Raw genomic sequence first — 19,278 nt, 5'->3', positions numbered from 1 at the left:
TTTCAACTGCTTTGGTGTTAATGAAATTAACAAAAGGTACACTAGAAGGGCAACAATGAGACAACCCCCAAACAGGAATGGTTTAACAGGTGGAGGCCACAGAAATTTTTCCCTCCTCATCTTTCCTGACTGTTTTTTTCAGTAGTTTTGCATTTGGCTACAGTCAGTGTCACTACTGGTGGCATGAGGCAATACCTGGACCCTACAGAGGTTGCACAGGTAGTTCATCTTCTCCAGGATGGCACATCAATACGTGTCATTGCCAGAAAGTTTGCTGTGTCTCCCAGCACAATCACAAGGGCATGGAGGAGATTCCAGGAGACAGGCAGTTACACTAGGAGAGCTGGATAGGTCCTTAATCTATCAGCAGGACCGGTATCTGCTCCTTTGGGCAAGGAGGAACAGGATGAGTACCACCAGGGTCCTACAAAATGGCCTCAAGCAGGCAACTGGTGTGAATGTCTCTGACCAAACAATCAGAAACAGACTTCATTGTGTGCTCACTGCCCGGCTCTGTGGAGCTAGATTGGCATTTGTCATAGAATAACAGAATTGGCAAGTCCACCACTGGTGCCCTGGGCTTTTCACAGATGACAGCTGGTTCACCCTGAGCAAATGTGACAGACGTGAAAGGGTTTGGAGAAGCTGTGGACAACGTTATGCTGCCTGTAACATCATTTAGCATGACCGTTTTGGTGGTGGGTCAGTGATGGTCTGGGGAGGCATATCCATGGAGGGACACACAGACCTCTACAGGCTAGACAACGGCACCTTGACTGCCATTACTTATTGGGATGAAATCCTTGGAACCATTGTCAGACCCTATGCTGGTGCAGTGGGTCCTGGGTTCCTCCTGGTGCCCGACAATGCCCGGTCTCATGTGGCAAGAGTATGCAGGCAGTTCCTGGAGAATGATGGAATTGATAATATTGACTCCCCACGCTCGCCTGACCTAAATCCAATAGAACACCTCTGGGACATTTTGTTTCGGTCCATCTGACGCCACCAAGTTGCACCTCAAACTGTCCAGGAGCTCAGTGATGCCCTGGTCCAGATCTGGGAGGAGATCCCCAGGACACCATCTGTCGTCTCTTTGGGAACATGCCCCCAAGTTGTCAGGCATGTGTACAAGCACGTTGGGGCCATACAAACTACTGAGTATGATTTTGTGTTGCTGTAATGAAATTACAGCAAAATGTACTAGCCTGCTGCATCATTTTTTCACTTTGGTTTTTGGGGTGTCTTTGATTTCAGCCCTCTGTAGGTTGATAATTTTCATTTCCATCAAAAGATGTGGCATTCTTTTATTTCTAACACACTACCCAGTCCATAATAGTATAGATATCCAGCATGATTTTTTCCCATTGAGATCTGATGTGTTTTCAAAGTGTTCCTTTAATTTTTTGAGCAGTTTATAATATTGGCCAGTAGAAAATGTGTATGTCTACTTTTAGGGTCCAGTAAATGTCTTGAGCATATGTAAGGCCTGTCAGAGCGTCATGTAGCCAGGATCCACTTTACTTATATGATAGTCATTCCATCAAATCTGTGCCTAAGAGAAATGCCTCTGACTCCTGTGAAGATGGGGACATGCAACCATTCCATTTAATTTGTTCCCTGGCTTCTCTTCAGCTGTTATTTATGTATGTATTTATTATATTATATACTATAATATATATTAGGAGTCAAAAGTGTATTTTAGTTTAAGTTAAATATATCCTTTTTTACCCCATATTTGTCCACAGAAGTTACTGAGAAGAAAAGATATTACCATAGGGCATTTCAACATTAAAACATCAAAAATATTTTGACAAAAACAATCTGTTTAGTCCAACAAACCTCTTCAGTTCTATCCACCTTATTTATCTCAAATAAAAAGTTCAGTTCTGAATGTCCCTAAAATCCTCTCCATGACACTACTTGTGCCGCTTTACTAGTTCACATCACTTAATCCTTGGAGGTAAACTGTTCAATGTGTTTGTTTGATGAGATATTAGACAGTTTTTAACTTAAAATATATCTATTTATTTATATGAAAAATGATACATTTAGAGGTAACAATAATAATTTGGTAAAGTTTGGGTCACAATTTTTTCACTTAGGCATTCACACTAAAGAATAGCATAGAATATCTTAATGTTAGGGTCAAAATTGTATTAATCATTTAACACTGTAAATAACAAATTGGTCTTTTGAAAATATTATTTACTTTCAATACAGTATATACCTTGAATCAAATTGAATTGCATATTTTACATTTAAAAGATGACTTTCTTGAATGCAACAATTTCTGTCTGATTATACAGAGATTTCTTATAGGAGAAGCAAGACATTTACTTACCGTAACAAACAATTGTGCCATTTATACATTCACTGAAAAAAAGGGAAGATTTTTTTGATATAAAACACAAAAATACAAAGTTGCTTTCATAGCATTAAATTATATAACCATATTGTATAGACTTCTACCAAATAACTATACTTTTCAATATTTTAAGGTTATTAAATTTGCGAAATATTACTTTTTAATAAATTTGCAAACCTTGAAATATGTGTAATTGGGTGTAGTTTGATAGGGAAAATTGGCAAATTCATCCATTTAAAATTTATTCTGCAATACAATCAGGTGTGCAGAAAGTGAAGGGGTCTAAATACTTTCTGAATCCACTGAACATATGCACACACAGACACACACATAAAATTAGCCAAAGATGCTAAAAATTACAATAAGAAGCAACTTAAATAGACAGCATCTGAATATATAAATTAATACCTAAATATATAAAGTCAAAGTTTGAATATATAAAGTCAAAGTCTGAAAAATGTAAACCCCCAGAACCTTTGGGCAGATATGATCCTTCTTGCTCCCACCTACAAGTGATGGCAACCTGTTACCACCAGGATTGTGAGGAAGTGAACCCTTGGGGCTGAAAAAGCTCTGAATAACTGCTTCAAATGCCAGACTGAGAAATTCTGTGACTCACATATCAACAATATTAAGGGTCTTAGAAACTGCATCACAAATGATATTAGATTCTGTGTTGACACTATTGTTCCCAGAAAGAAAAGTGTGCAGTTTTCCCAACACCAATCCCAGGATTACTAAGGAAAAATAAAGTTTTGTGATTGGGAAGAAATTATTCAAATTTGGTGACAAAGAGGCTCTGAAAGGTATACAGAAAATGCTGAAGGAAAAGCTTTGAAGGTAAGGAAGTCTACAGAGTCAATATAAAACAAACTCAGAATAACAAGAAAGATGTTTGGAATGGTCTGATCATAACTACTGGACTCAAGCAATTCAGTGCTCTGATGCTAGAAGAGATGTGGACACAGCTAACACCAGAACCAGTATTTTTACTAAATTTTGCCTCCTTCCACCACCACATTCTTGTAATAACTAGCAACTTCCCACACCCACACACACACATAATAATGTAATAATGATAATTTAAATAGTAAAGTAGAAAATTTCAATGCTTAAAGTGAGAGCTGCTGCTTACATAGTCACTCCTGAAAAGACAGTTAGAAAATCCTCCAGTAGTATTATACCATGGAAGGCCCAAAGAGTATTTGATTTAAAGAGAACATGCTGGAGAGCTGAGCGTAAATGGAGAAAAAAATATGAAATACTGAAGGATAAAATAACAATACAACAACATAGTTCAACTTGAGGCAGTCTTAAGACTGCTGTTGTTAAACTCCTGCTCAACAAAAATAATCTTGACTCGTGTTTTTGACCATTTTAGAAGTATTTCTAACCTGCCTTTCCTAAGTAAAATTCTAGAAAAGACAGTCATTACACAGCTAAATTATCACTTGAAAAGACAGTCATTACACAGCTAAATTATCACTTGAATAAACATGCTATTCTTGACAAGTTTCAGTCAGGTTTTAGAACAAATCACAGTACAGAAATTGCACTGGTTAAAGTAGACAATGACTTGTGGGTTAATGCAGACAGAAGCCATTTATCTGTTATCATCTTAGATCTGAGTGCAGCATTTGATACCATTGATCACAGTATTCTTATAAAGTCAGTGGGTGGGCCTCTCTGGCACCATCTTAAATTGGTTTGAGTCCTAGAAAATTCTTTGTTAGTTACAGTAATTATACTTCGAAGGCACATTATATTCTATGTGTTGTTCCACAAGGATCTGTCCTGGGTCCACTGCTCTTTTTGATCTATAAGCTCCCATTAGGTCAGATTATCTCAAGGCATAACGTGAGCTACCACAGCTATGCTGATGACATACAACTGTGTCAATATGCCTGATGACCTCGACTCTCTTAGTTCTCTAACCCAATGTATTATTGTGTTTCTGAGTGGATGAGTAGCAATTTTCTCAAACTAAATAAGTAGAAAACATCTCAGTTGTTGACAAAAATGTACATAGTGAGGGTATTAGAAGTAGACTTGATCCATATTTGCTTAACGTAAAGAATTTAGGGGTAATTATCGACTCCGACCTAAATTTTAAATCACACTAGGGGGCTTTACCCCCTACTCGTTTCGCTTGACAACCCCTGAGCCAGTGCTACACACTGGCCACTTAGCGGTTTTGCCACACGCATATGGGATGTAGATGTACTATTTAAATATTGTTATTTTCATGGGAAATGTTACATATGCATAACAAAACTAACTATTTTACATTACAGGGAGTAATTAACCATATTAAAAATAGTAAAACATAATATTTTGAAATTAAATTATGTTTCATGTTGCATTAGAGTTATTCGTTGCGTTGTGCGATTTTGTTCTGTTTGGCTTTGAAATTACATGCAAATACTTTTTAAAGTTACACTTTTACTGTAAAACTTTTTGAATAAAATTTTCGTCAATATTGCATTGAATTTTGATTCTGTGTTTGGACTTACATTGTGACAACGCAACGTGTAACTGCTCGTGAGTGAATATCATTTCTTTCTCTCTAATAAATAAACTGACTTTTTCGAATGTTTGTCTCTGTGAATTGTTAATTGTCTTTGCAAGGTACCAGAAAGTGCCACTGCTCTTAGAAAGCTCTTGTATCCCAAAGTTTAACGCGAAACTGTTAACGTGTTAATACGAATGACATATCAAAATCTCCTTTGGTGTCTAATGTAATCTGTGGAAGATGTACTACATTACTACATTACACCCTTCTTTCAACAGTAATTCGAATTTTGGAAGACTATACGGTGTTAACAATTGAAGATATTCTTCGAGATATTGTAAGTTGATGTATTTATCTTCCACACGATCACCATCAACTGTTTCAGCATAGTCTATTGATACGCATTTAACCACTTTGCCGTGCAACTGATTGACAATTTTCTCGTTAATTCGTTTGACTTCATTGTTTTTCGGTGCTAGGACTGCCAGTGTATTCAATTCTTCTCTTGATAACCCTTTGGGATGAAATTCGTAAATAATATTTGGAAATAATAAGTCTTCTTTTATTGTGAACTTAAAGTGAGTAAAACATAAATATTTATAAGAGCTAAGACAGCAGGAACTGTGTCTGTCAAAAGCTTTAACACGAATGAGAGGTGAGAGGACTGGGTGCGTGGTTGAATATGGTTGAGAAGAGGGTGGAACTTGAAAAAATCTCATAGCAAAAGTCTCGTCCCGTCTCGTCTCACAGGACTTGCAAAAATTTCTTGGAAATAGTCGGATTTAAAGGCTATGACCAGATGTGACACTGCGGAACTGGAAGTGATGTTCTTCTGAGAGCCAGAACCGGAAATGATGTCTTAATGGGTGACCCAGGCAGGTTTTACCATTTTTGGTCTGTAGAGACAACAGAAGAGGGTTTAGTGCACCCCACCACCCCCTGGCCTGGCGTGGAATTACCTTCACTTGATCCATACAGTGCCCTCCTACTCGCACGTGTGTGACGCTATCTAACCTCTGACCATCAGTATAGGGTGTCATAACTGTTGACTATGTGAGTAGACGTATGATGAGGCGACACACAGGAAAAGCTGCAGGACCAGAGTCAGTCCACCAGTTCCTAAGGTCTGTGTTTCGTGGTACACTCTGTCACCTGTTTAGTCTTCCACTAAGGTTCCAGAAAGTGCCACTGCTCTGGAAAGCTCTTACATCCCAAAGTTTAAGGACCTTCAAGAGGTTAGTCCTGATATGAGTCATTGTTATGATTCTGTTTGTTTATGTTCAGTATTCTCTGTTTAACTTTCTTTTTATTTCTTCTTTGTCTAAGTTCACGTATTTTCTGCATGTTTATTATATGTTATTTATGTATTGTGTTTCATTTTTCACTATTATGTAGTTACAGTATATTTCTACTAGCTGCAGTGGTCTTCGGGATAAAAAACAACCCAAAGACTCCCTAACAGTTTTACAATATTTGTGAACTTGGAGAGGTGTCAGCTAATCCTTAAGAATTACCCAGTGCAGAGGAGGTAGACCCACCTATGCTTGATGCCCCACTGGCTTTTGTAAGATACTGGCAATATTTGTCTTGAGAAAATACCTCCCGATAGATGTTTTTAGTGAAACTTAAAGCCTTGCCCTCCATTCCTGAGGTGTTTGCTTCGTTTCAACGTTGTTTCTGTTCATCTATGTCATTGGCTCAACACTGTTGTTGCACAGTGGTGTTTGATGCACACAGGACTTTCATAGCAAGTGTGGAAAAAAGGTAAAAGTGCATGTATGTGCCATCTAGTGGCTGTGGTTAAGCATTATTAGAGTGGAGTGCTCCATACACAAATACACACACACACAGGTGTTTCGTTTGTATATGTCTAATATGTGGGCGCTTGTTCCCTCAAGTCCCTTATATTTTGTGGATGGCTCCCCAAGAGGCAGGGTCACCTGCCTGCATGTTTGAACTGTCCCTACCCCTTTACAAGCTGGGTGGACCCACTGGTCTGATGTGGTTCATTGTTGTTGTACTTTTATAGAAATATAGCATATAAAGAATAAATGTTCAACACTCACTAAATTGTGTGCTAAACAATATATAAAAAAAGAACTTGGACTGAAAAATAAATGACAGCTACGAAATAATTTTAAATTCTGTATCTTTACTGACATGAATGTTGCTTGTTTTAGATCTTAAACAGATTGTTGCAGATACATTTTGTAATTTAATAGATCTGAGGTAATTAGAATCCGAATGGATGAACAGCTTGAGAAAGGTAAACACTTATCGATTATTCTTGTAATCATTGTTAATTCTACAGAAGGCCTTTAAGTTTTAGATGTACGCTGAGCAAAAATAAAAAAAGAAGAGCAGAGCAGGAGACAGAATAGCAAGAAGAGCAGAGAATGGAATGACAAAAGAAAAAAAGAGTCTAAAGCAATTGGTAAGACCTTTGTGAACTGAACAACAATCTAAAGGAGCTCTGCACCCAAACTTCGAAGGACTCATTTTCCATCATCTGTATTTTTGGCTTAAGTATTTTTAAAAAGACTCTTTTTCAAATATATTTTCTAGTTTTGCTACCATTAACTTTCCTGTGTTTTTTTATTAATGCTGCTTTATAATAATTTTGATTTTCTACTGTTTGATTGGGTCAAAGTATACTGTTAATAGCCCCTGGTGTGGGTGATTGCTATATTCTCACAGAGGTTAGCAGCTGAGGTGGAACATCTCCAATAATAAAAGCAGTGCTGTGAGTGGGCACCTGCTTTGGTGATTGGCACAGGTGTAGCTTAACCATTTGGCCTGCTTACACTGCACTAGAAAGACTCTTTGCTTAAAGCAGCTGTCCATGTACAGATAAGGCTGTACAAGTGGGGTTCTATAAATCTGTTGAGGCAAAACTACACAATACAGTTGTATTCTTAGTGTTGGTGAGGCCATTAGAGTGGAAGGACAGATGTAGACTGCCTCAAAAAGCTAAGTATTCCTTCAATACGCTGGGTGGAAGCATCACTCTGGTATGGCTCCCATTTGGACACCAACAAGGCTGCATGGTAGTTGTAATTGTGGCAGGTAGCCTGGTTGGGGTCCATGGGTGCCACTATAGAGAGCTCCTGGGGCAGGCTACCCTGTCAGGAAGAGGTTCCTTCTGGCCAGGAAGTGCTTCCAGGGGCCAGTCTTGTTACCATGGAAGTACTCCTAGGTCCACGTTTAAAAGGAGCCTTGACTCCCCGGGTGAGTCAGTAAAGGAGTTGGGCTAAGCTCATTTGAAAAGCGTGGAGGAGAAAATAAAACACAAAACAATCATTATTTCAGACAGAAAGAAGGAGAACTGTTTAAAGAGAAACTTGTAAAATGTATTTGTTTAATAAAAGACTTTATTTTAACCTGGAACTGTGTTTGTAGCAATTGTGCCTAGTGTTTGGGGCTTTGGTGCGCTGCCTACTGGCCACAATATATATTTTTGCAAAGCTTGTATCTTTTTTGTCAAATGTAGATTGAGTCTTGTTAGCATACTGGAATATCCTCTTGTGATTCCACGGAATGAGGCCACTAGTTACACAGTCATCTCATAAAGATTATAGATCTGAACCAATAAGACTTAGTCATAATGTTTTGCTGTCCCATTTAGTTTTGATTTTTTTTAAAGATTGGCAGCAAGTGCAGACTTTCTGACTGCATGACAATGAGATTTAGGTTAACAATTTAAGCACTAACTTTTGCTGCCTGAATATACTTAGAAATATGCATACTTGTAATAAAATTAATTTCTGTAATTACAATAAGCAAGATAGTACATGTTTCTTTATTACTTTATCACCTTTTCCCTTGGAATTATTTGCGTGTAATTTCAGTATGTATTTCTATTGATTCATGTTTATTGTTACTATATTTTAGTGTTTTTTCTTCACTTACACTATTTGTCTTTTAGTTACACTTTAGACATACTTGAAAACATCTATTACTTATCTATACATGTTTTCAGTTATCTTATTACAAATAAAATACAGGACCAAAAATAATTATAGTGCTTACTCTTGAACTGTGTAAGAATTTAAGGTATTATGACAAAGTATTTTGTACAGTATATTTCATACATGTCGAATAAGTAACTGTAACATCTGTTTAACTGACTTATGGTCAGTTTTAGAGAACAGCCACAAATACTGATAATTATAATTAAGGTTTCCATCATACTCAGACACAAACTAGTCTCACATTGCCATATTCAGAAATAAGTCAGTCGCTACTTTATATACAACATGGTAACTACTACACATCACCTGGCACCTAGCATGTCTCCTGTTTTTAAGTGATTTTTGCCCTTGAATGCAAATGTTGCTTTTAATTTCTGCTTTTACAGACATAAAGCTTTGCACAGGTGAGTTTTGTTGTCTTAAAACTCCAAGAATGACATTGCCGTGTCCATATGCTGTTTTTAGGATAAGTTTGGGTCTATGACTATATTTAATACAATGACCTTTATACATCTGCCAGATAATTCAAAATAATGCAAATTGTAAGAATACAATAATTAAAAACCTCTACTAGTATAAAAAAAAATACAAAAATAGGTATATTTAGAAATTAATGTAATATATCTTTAATTATGAACTTTATAATACCTCTTTAAACGTGCATATGTTGTTCCTTGATAAATAATTATAAATAAATTGGTGATATTTGATAGCTTGAGATATAAAGCATATTACAAAATGCATTATAACGTGATATAACACAATGCACAATTAAATTTTATAACAATAGTCTTGTTGTTCTTAATACCACAATTTATAACATGTTTATAGACTTTTAATAGGCATTTATAATCCATCTTATCCATTCACCCATCTTCTTAACCCAATTATCCAGGGCAGGGCTGTAGGAATGTTGGAGCCTATTCTAACAATCAATGGGCAGAAAGCAGGAACAACTGAATATCTAAACTTAAATGCATTTCATGGTTTATTTTTGATAAATGATGAATATCAGGTTTTACAGGCAGTTAAAGATACATTTATGTGACTGCAGAATGTTTGATGTCTGATTTAATATTAAAACATTTTACCTCAAAATAAAGTGGTATATAAAAAGTAGAAAACGCCTTTACTCACCAATATTTATAAATATTAATCCATATTTTTTGATGAGGCACTACAGGTTTTCCATTGTAGATACAAATACAATTTTCCAAAGTTGTACATTTCATTGTGTTTTCATCAAAATATAAATCTTCATTTGTGCATTTAGCATAGCAGCCTTTAAAAATTGAAAAATATATTACGTTATAATTCTGTAATATAATACTGTATATATTATTACATTTTTAATTTCATTACCTACCAAACACCCCGTCAAAAAATCTTATAAAATGGCAACTCTTCTTTATAAAATAACAGAAGATACAAATAAACACAAAGTAACAGTAAGAACTAAAGCCACTAAAGACACTTCACCTACTTAACCATTGATAACTTTGTAAGTTTGATACCCGTCATATTTTTCTCTGATTCTGTCTGTAGTTGTACCACATCCAACTGACCTATTTCACACACTCCTTCACAGTATCAGCTAAAACTTGATTCACAGTCAATGTCACCCTTTGTTTGAAGCTTCAGTTTGTATCTACGTATATCGTAATTTAGGTCAATTTATTTTTCTGTGAATATGTCATCAACCTGCGCAAGACACTTTTTAAATCTTGTTAACTTTAATTTAGGCACTGCTAAAATGCAATTGTTACTCATTTGCCCTTATATAACTTGACCTTATCAAAGGCTTCTCATTATACTTATATACTTAATAAAACATCAGTAAAGTGGTTCTTCATATCTGTGGAGTGAGATATTGTATATGCTGGTAAAAGTTCTTATGAATTCCAAAGATTCACAGATCTTATACTGAAGCATACAATATCAAGAGAAATATGTCTCACTTAAGCCACCTCTGTCTGGTCCAAAGAGAAGATATTTTAGTAGACCACATTGCACAGGTAAATAACCACTTTGTCTATGCTATGTTAAGTGTTATTAACAACAAAAGAAGCCTTTGTTATTGTCTTGTTACTTAAGTGAGAATGAGTAATGGATGCATTTTTGCTGCACCTAAACTGAAAGCGCTACCAAAATCTTGTATATAATGTGCATTGTTACAGGAGGTTATTTTCCAGAAAAGAGGTTACAATACCTTAGATTTATTCTCTTTATTTATCGCGTTTAAATTTTTTGTTTGTTGCGCATAATTGGGTAAGTGTCCAGAAACTAGAATTAATTTACACTGTCACATATGTGTGATGAGGAGGGAGGTGAGTGCACCAAGTGGAGGTAATTACCTGCCAGGCCAGGGGGTGATGGGGTACAAAAAACCTACCTTGTTTATCTCTGCAGGCCAAATACGGAAAATCCTGCCTGATTCAACATCAAAAATGTCACTTCTGGTTCCGGTGCCCAGACTGACGGCACTTCCGGTCACAGGCCTAGACTGATGTAACTTCCAGTTCCAATGCCTAGACAACATTACTTCAGGTTTTGGCTTATAAAGCCACCATCTTTTTAAAACCAAATCAGTTCAGTCTTGGAACTTAAAGAGAGCAATGCTACGTTCATTTGAATACCCATTTGTAGCCAGAGACAATATAAGTGTGGCTGCCCCAAACCTTTTTACTGTATTGAGAATCATTCTATCACAACAGATTTTGGATGAGCTTGGAATATAAAAATTACAAATTTTGGTTGCAAAAACTATATTGTCTGTCAGTTTGTCTTGGGAAGAAACACAATGGAAACAGGCTGAGCAGGTCAGATCACACTTCTCACATTCCCAGCTCTACCTGGGGAATTCTTGGGCAGTCTTTGAATGATTTAGCAATGCTGGTTATAAATCACATGGGAAAGATTAATGTTGTATCCTCAGTAAATGGCCACGTCATCTCAACTGGCTTTTTCAGTTTGGTGCTGAGGTGGATCTACTGCAGGGTCTTCTGATATTGTCAAGTTTTCATACTATCATGGAATGTGAAATTGAACTCTGCTGAGAAATCCACAGCCCAGCATTCCATTCCTATGAATTTCATTCTAAGCAATACCTCATGATAGACTGTAAAAATTCTCAAACTCCAGCTTCAGAGCACTGTGGTGAGGACAAGAGAATATCCCCCACAACCACAGGGTACCAGTCCTTGTTTGCTATTTCTAGACCTGAAGTGAATTTAATAAATGTTTTAAATCTGTATCACATAAGTTACTTTTCCTTGCCTGATATATGATGTGGTGGTGATATAGTACTTTCATCACCAGACGATGTTAAAGCTCAGTTTGGTTATCACGAGGAGCCAGAAATGTAAAAATCCAAATTCAACACCATGAGGAGTCAGAAATGTAAAAATCCAAATTCAACACCATTGATAACTCATATAAAACCCAAGAGTCTTACTCTGGAGCTCTTTTCAAATCTAGCCACATACTTGGAACTTAAAAGACCCAACATACCTTCAAGTTTTGATGAATAGAACTCTTTGTCAGTGTTCTTGCTGCACGTCTTTACTTGTCGTGGTCCACAAGGTTCATAATTCCAACTACGTCCATCAGGCTCATTGTAGTAATCACAGTAGACAGCTGTAAAGATATGGCTGCATAACTTAGTATGTTTTTACACACTTTATTAGAAATGTGCTTCATAAAAGCAGATGGTTTCTTATATTTTTCATTGCTCTTTTACACTTGCTTGTCTTGTTCAGTAACTGGGGAATGGGAAAATATAAGAGGAATTGAAGGCTAGTTAGTGTGTCTTTCTGGGAATAATTTGTATAGAGCATCCTTCATAAAGTTTTATTTGACTAAAAGTAGATGAAGGGCTGTTGACATTATTGTAAACAAATAAAAAATCTTAATCAGAAATTCAACAATATCCTAATCCCGGAAAAGGGATTCATTTGATGAAATTTTCTTTTGTAACTTGTAAACTGCATACAGTAAATACAATATTTTGTCAATAACATTTTGCACAATAGAGCAAAAAAAAATGGATCTGGACAAGAAACTTACATACCACATTATGTAAAAAACAGTTGTATCTATAAGGAGGTCATTGATTGTGCTTACTGTGCAATTAAATGATATTAATAAAAAATAAATAGCAAACCTATGCAATTTCTAACATATATAAATATTTTATGTGAGTAATAGAATTTTGATGATATGTTTAAAATAAAATTATAAAAATACCACGGCCAAAACTTGCACACTCAAACACACAGCTTTCATGTTATTGCTGCAAGTAATAGCAGCTTCACATAGCCTCTTGCAATCACAAATAGTATCCTTCTTACAACAGTTAAATTTTCTCTTTTATTTTGATTTTCTAGGACATCAGTGTATGTCAAAACAAAAATGCACTCATGTATCATTCCATTTACTCATTTTGTACAAACACATTCATGTGAACTGAACTCATAATGGCCCTTTAATTTTTGAAACAGTCTATCCATTCATTAATTATGTTTAGCTTCTTTTCCCAGTCCAGTATCAGAGGAAGGAACATAAGCCAACCCAGAAAAGGGTGCCAGTCCATTACCAGGCAAACTTACCTACAGTATACTCAAAACACTTACTACTACATGGTCAATTTAGAACTGTTAATTATCCTAACACACATTTTTTTTGGCATACAGGAAGAAGGCCAGTGTGCACAAGGAGAAACCCAAAAAGACACTGGGTCAACATGCAAACGTATCACAGAAAGTGAATGGGCCTGCAATCTAAACTGAGGACTCTGGGGGCATGAGACAGGAGTGCAATGACCTGCAACAATGTGCCACCACTTAAGTAGTGCTGGAATGTTTTTAAAAATAAAAAAGTGCTGCTATTGTCCCCTACTATTGCTTATGGCAATCTGAAGTTGACTTAAACATAATTATATATCATGAGATAAAATTAATAATCAAAAATTGCTGCATGAATCTTATATACATTTGTTCCACAATGTATTAAATGCTTTTATTATTAATAGCTAATGGTAAGGTTTTTGTCTATATCCTTTATACTACTTTCTCCAGACAGGAACTTTACAGTGACATATCTTGCCTGTAGCACAAGATACTAATCAGTCACATACCACTTACAGTGTGTACAAATAAAATGCAGTGTATTGACATGTATATATGCAAAATTCAGAAACTTTACACGTTTAAATGCTTGTGTTACTGTTATTCCTTAGTCTGCATGTGACAAATACTTGTTTCACAATTACATTACTGATATACTATAGAACAGCAACTACATACAGTAGGAAAAGGGCTCATCAGTTATTAATTTGACAGGAAGTATTCCATATGCAATATATAACATAAAAAATTATACTTTGTTATTAATAATTCTGTGTCTATACTGTACATACGGCAGCGGTCAGGTGTTCTCCAATCCACGCAGACATTTGCTTCATTGCAAGCCTCAGCATATGCAGCTACAGCAGTGCAAAAACCCAGATACCTTCCCTCCATTTCACATACGCATGACTCTTGTACACATATGTCATAGTAAGGCTGGGGATCCACCTAAATGCAACAAGATATGGTTGGCTTTACACTGTATCTTTTCAGCAGCAAGAACTGTTCTAGGATAGTTAGCAAAAGTACACAAATGTCACCATTTACATCCCACTAGGAATGTTCACACCTAAAATATTAAATATTATTTTTTTACCTTTGAATGACATTCTTGAAAGATTGTATCTTTAATTAAGCTGCACCTTCTTTGGGCCCAGGCAGCGCAATACCAGTGTTTCTCACAAGGGAATGATTGGTTTACAACATTGGAACATCTTTCCATTTTCCAGCTGTTTCCGAATTCCAGGGTGTTTGTCACCACTGAGTTCGCTCTGGTCTGAAGATCATTCATTGAGTTTCCATCAAAATTACCACAGAGACCACATACTTTGTTCTTTAGAAGAAAGAAACAATTAGCATATTTGGGTTTATGTAGTATTTAAATTTGCCTAGCAATGCAACTATTTGAAAGTTAAATGAGAGTAAACATTAGGTGCCAAATGTGTCAAAATTCAGCATTTACAAAAGACAAATTTTAATAAAAATTAAACTTACCATCCAGTTGGACTGCAGTGTAACAGTAACTCGTGTGTGCTTGTCCCACATTAGGGTAATGTTATTGGAAAATGTGATGATTAAATATAGTCCAACAGTGTGAACAGAGTAATCTATCTGTTCTACTGAACTGTCAGTTGTCTTCTCCTTCATCTCCAAGTCTCTCAATTCTATTTCTTTGCCCTGTTGAATAATATTTATAAGGATCTGTTTCTATTTTGTTTTTCATTAAATAAATAGATTCTTAAAGGACCATCACCTGGAGTGCAATTTTCACCGCTCTTGAACAAGTCAAAGCTTCTTCACAGCAAGGAACACTTTCTACAGTTATTCGAAATGTGCCTTTTGAGTCACCACAATAATCCTAAAGAAGGGAAAAAATGCATTAGTAAGGATATTTTACTATATATATATATATATATATATATATATATATATATATATATATATATATATATATATATACAGTATATATGTAACCTGCTGATCTCTCTAGACTGAGATACCATAATCAGGCTGTGGCACATAAACACATATGCTTGTGGAAAGAAGGATGAATATTAAATTGCCATTTTAATCCTCTTCCATGATGTTCTTTAGGAATTAACTTGAACACATCATACATTTAAATAACTCTAGAAATTCAAATGCTTAGTTTGTATAATGCCCTGGCCCATGGACGCCATGAAACTACCTAGTGATTATGATTAGATGACCATGACATAATCCATGCACAACAGATGGATGTTTAAGACAACATTTCCTTCTCATTCCGACAGTCTTGAATTAACTGATTTTCTTGTAGAAGAATGGTGCTGTATGAGTCTTCAAAATGCAACAGTGTATTTGATTTGTACAGGCCACATGTGTGATCAAAATGTGCTCTTATGAGATCTGACAATAATCATTTTGGAATTTTTTTGTACAATTAATTTATTATTATTTTTATAGTTTTAATGAATTTTCATATTATTTCGTGGTACCATGGGCAGTCATTGTGTGTCATTTTTACCTCATTGCATTGATGCTACTTCAGATAGTGCTGCACTGTATTTTATAATCCAATCTTTATATTTCATTGGATATAGAGTAAATTTAGCATTTAACATTTTCTTCTAATTGTATTGAATAGTTTGCCGTATTTAATATTCAATTCAAGGTATTTATTTAATTTCTATTGTTATAATATTTTTGATCTTAAGTGGTTTAGAAAAATTGAGCTGAACCTCTGCTAGAGCTGGAAGGGTGTAAGGAGAGAAAGAAAGATACCATTTTATGTTAGATTTTATTGTCAGTTTAGCAGAACTAAAGTGCAGCCAGGGCATGTGAAGGCCTGGTGCCCTGTTCAGAGTTGTTTCTTGCCATGTGTTCTGCAGTGATACTTTTCAGACTTTTTGCGACACTGAGCTAAATTACTGATTTGAGAATGAATAAACTAATCAATGAATAAAGTGCACCCACTTGACACAAATAAAATTTAGGCACCAAAAAAAATAAAAGATGTGTATTTGTATAACTGATTTATTTACTGAGGAAAAGTCAACCTTACCTCAACAAAGCTGTATTCACAGTTTCCATCAAAGCTGTACCATTGCGTATCAAATGTCTGGTAGTGTCCATCACCATAAACCTGGCACTTCTTTTGGCAGTCTCGATGTGTGCAAGTCCATGTTCCTTTATTGCAAGTGCTGGAATGCAAAGATACTGATAAATAAGTTAGATTCAACTCAATGTACCTTTTTTCATATTTTAAATTGCTTTTAACTTACCATGTATTACAGTCATTTTGAACACTTTCTCCAGGACTGTAGACTTTGTTTCCATACTTACAGGTACACTGATCTAGTCGCACACAATTGCCTGTATCATCTTTATAATATCCGTCTACACAGTAACAGCCACTTACACATGTAGTATATATGGTCTGTGTATACAATAATGAATTCATATTAGAATTTTTTTACAAAGAGAAAAAATATAACCGTAAAAGAGAATAAGTAAAAAAAAATGTTGAAAGTAGGAAAAATAGCCAAACAAATGTTAACTTACAGGTAATGATGAATGGGAACATGTTTTTTCAGATGGGATACTGGTGTTGTTCCAACAATATATATATTCTTTGTTGTTATCACATGCTATGAAACAAAAAAATCATAAAGCAACACACTGTATAATCTTGTAAATTGGCATAACAGTAAAATGTACAATATTGTTTTTTCTTTTAATATTGGTGACCCAATTTTGCCACACTGCAAATAACACTGCATAACAAAGCTTTTGCTTCTTGAACTCTGTTGGGTGTTTCTTATAGATTTTTGGGTGCTGATCACGAATATCACATCAAAATTTACCCATCACGTACCGTTTCACTTTTGTCATGATTTTTTCTTATATTTGTATTCAAACATTTTCACTCCTGAAAGTGACTTATCAACAATGGTTTGTGCAAACTTGGCATGTTCAGGCATGGAATCAGGTCAGGTTAGAAGCTGTTTTGTGGAAGTTGACATCCGGGGCATACCTGGGCAGGTCTGAACAAGCTTGACACTCTCTCAGCATGCTATAAAGGTGGCTTGCATACACCGATCCTGCTCAGTTGGTTGATATAGATAGTCAGTGTGCATGTATAGTATTAATATAGTAAAGTATAGTATCTGTAACGTAGCAGGTGGCCAGGGACCTTGCCCCACTGGGACGCCTGGATCAGGGAAGGAGGCAATATTTTCCCTGCACACAAGAGGGCAGCCCCCCTGATTTCCATCCAGGGCCACGACTACGGAGCTGGGAAGCGCAACCCCGTGGAAGTTCGTGGTCCAACCAAGGGGCTGCCTGGATGGTTCCTGAACCCTGGAGGACAGCACTTCCGCCACACCAGGAAATGCTGCCAGAAGACCACCATCAGCACCTGGAGCACATCCGGTGCATGATAAAAGGGGCCGCCTCACTCCCTTCTAAGAGCCGGAGTCGGGAGGAGAAAGACGGAGCTTGCGAAGGAGGAGTGGTGGCAGCTGAATAGAGGAAAAGGACTGAGGAATTTTGTGTGTGGAACCAATTTGTAAATAGTTGCAAAAATAAACCTGTGTGTTTTGAACATTGGTGTCGTGTCTGTCTGTGGCTGGGCTATCTATTACAGTAGCAATATAACAGTAAGTAAGCTTGATGCTATAGACGTTTTGGTGACGGGCGATATGTCTCGTCAATGTCGTAACAGCTGCAATATATTCTGCTGTATCTGTGACGAATATACACTTGCGCCTCAAAGATATTGGATGACTGCTCTTGTGAAGAAAGCTTATGATCTGTATTTTGGCTACAAAATTGGTGATCAAGGCAAGGAGTGGGCGCCTCACATTTGCTGTGCGACATGTGCTGTCAGTCTGACAGCCTGGCTCAGAGGCACTCAAAAGATGATGCTGTTTGCTGTTCCTATGAAATGGTGAGTACAGAAAGACCATGTGACGGACTGTTACTTCTGTTTGACTAAAGTGTCCGGTTTCTAGGCCAAAAACAAGAAGTCAATTGAATATCCTAATCTGCATTCAGCAATGAGAATCGTGCCACGTGATGGCAGTCTTCCAATTCCGAAACCACCAGAGGATTGGACCTTAGACGAACCAGATGAAGAAACTGCAATGCAGGGTACTGACAGTGACATTGACCTGGATTTTGAATCATGCTAATTAGACCATCCACATCTGATAACACAGTCCGATTTGGGTGTGTCAAAAGAAAAAGCCAAGCTGTTGGGTTCGAGTCTGCAGGAATGGTGTTTGCTTTCACCAGGTATGAACATTTCTGTGTTTCGAGGCCGACATCATGATATAACCAAACGTTTTGCACAAGTCAACAGTCTCTGTTTCTCTTGTGACATTGAAGGATTGTTCTCGGCCTTGGGTTGTGATCACAACCCGGAAGAGTGGCGTCTCTTCATTGATTTGTCAATGTTAAGCCTGAAAGCTATTCTGCTACACAATGGCAACGTTTATCCTTCAGTACCTGTTGGCTATGCAGCACACATTAAAGAAACGTATGAGAATATGGGACTGTTGCTGAAGCACGTCCAGTATAGCAGGTACAACTGGAATATCTGTGGAGACCATAAAGTTGTTGCTCTGTCACGAGGACTGCAGCTCGGCTATACAAAGTACTGTTGTTTCATCTATGAATGGGACAGCCGTGCCAAAGAGTTGCACTATTCTCAACAGAACTGGCCACTCCGTAAAAAGCTAGTTCCAGGATAGAAAAATGCACATGAATTGCTTGTCCTCTTCACATAAAACTGGGACTCATGAAGAATTTCGTGAAAGTACT

General features: G+C 36.6%; 1 protein-coding gene across 1 annotated transcript in view; it reads right to left on the bottom strand.

The window, feature by feature from the left end:
* LOC120534550 (mucin-19-like) overlaps nucleotides 1-19,278 on the bottom strand; it is a 131,339-nt gene that overhangs the window by 32,207 nt on the left and 79,854 nt on the right. Inside the window, exons 25-34 of the mRNA XM_039762145.1 lie at nucleotides 17,017-17,102; nucleotides 16,737-16,891; nucleotides 16,517-16,655; nucleotides 15,227-15,331; nucleotides 14,968-15,150; nucleotides 14,570-14,806; nucleotides 14,265-14,421; nucleotides 12,359-12,484; nucleotides 9,986-10,130; nucleotides 2,342-2,373 (exon numbers count right to left, since the gene is read on the bottom strand). Of these exons, the coding sequence (XP_039618079.1) occupies nucleotides 2,342-2,373; nucleotides 9,986-10,130; nucleotides 12,359-12,484; nucleotides 14,265-14,421; nucleotides 14,570-14,806; nucleotides 14,968-15,150; nucleotides 15,227-15,331; nucleotides 16,517-16,655; nucleotides 16,737-16,891; nucleotides 17,017-17,102 (1,365 nt within the window). The remainder of the gene's footprint in view (nucleotides 1-2,341; nucleotides 2,374-9,985; nucleotides 10,131-12,358; nucleotides 12,485-14,264; nucleotides 14,422-14,569; nucleotides 14,807-14,967; nucleotides 15,151-15,226; nucleotides 15,332-16,516; nucleotides 16,656-16,736; nucleotides 16,892-17,016; nucleotides 17,103-19,278) is intronic.

This window comes from Polypterus senegalus, chromosome 8, assembly GCF_016835505.1.
Source record: "Polypterus senegalus isolate Bchr_013 chromosome 8, ASM1683550v1, whole genome shotgun sequence".
Classification (NCBI taxonomy): domain Eukaryota; kingdom Metazoa; phylum Chordata; class Cladistia; order Polypteriformes; family Polypteridae; genus Polypterus; species Polypterus senegalus.
The sequence above is the reverse complement of the archived record's forward strand: the minus strand, read 5'-3'. Positions and strand labels throughout refer to the sequence as shown.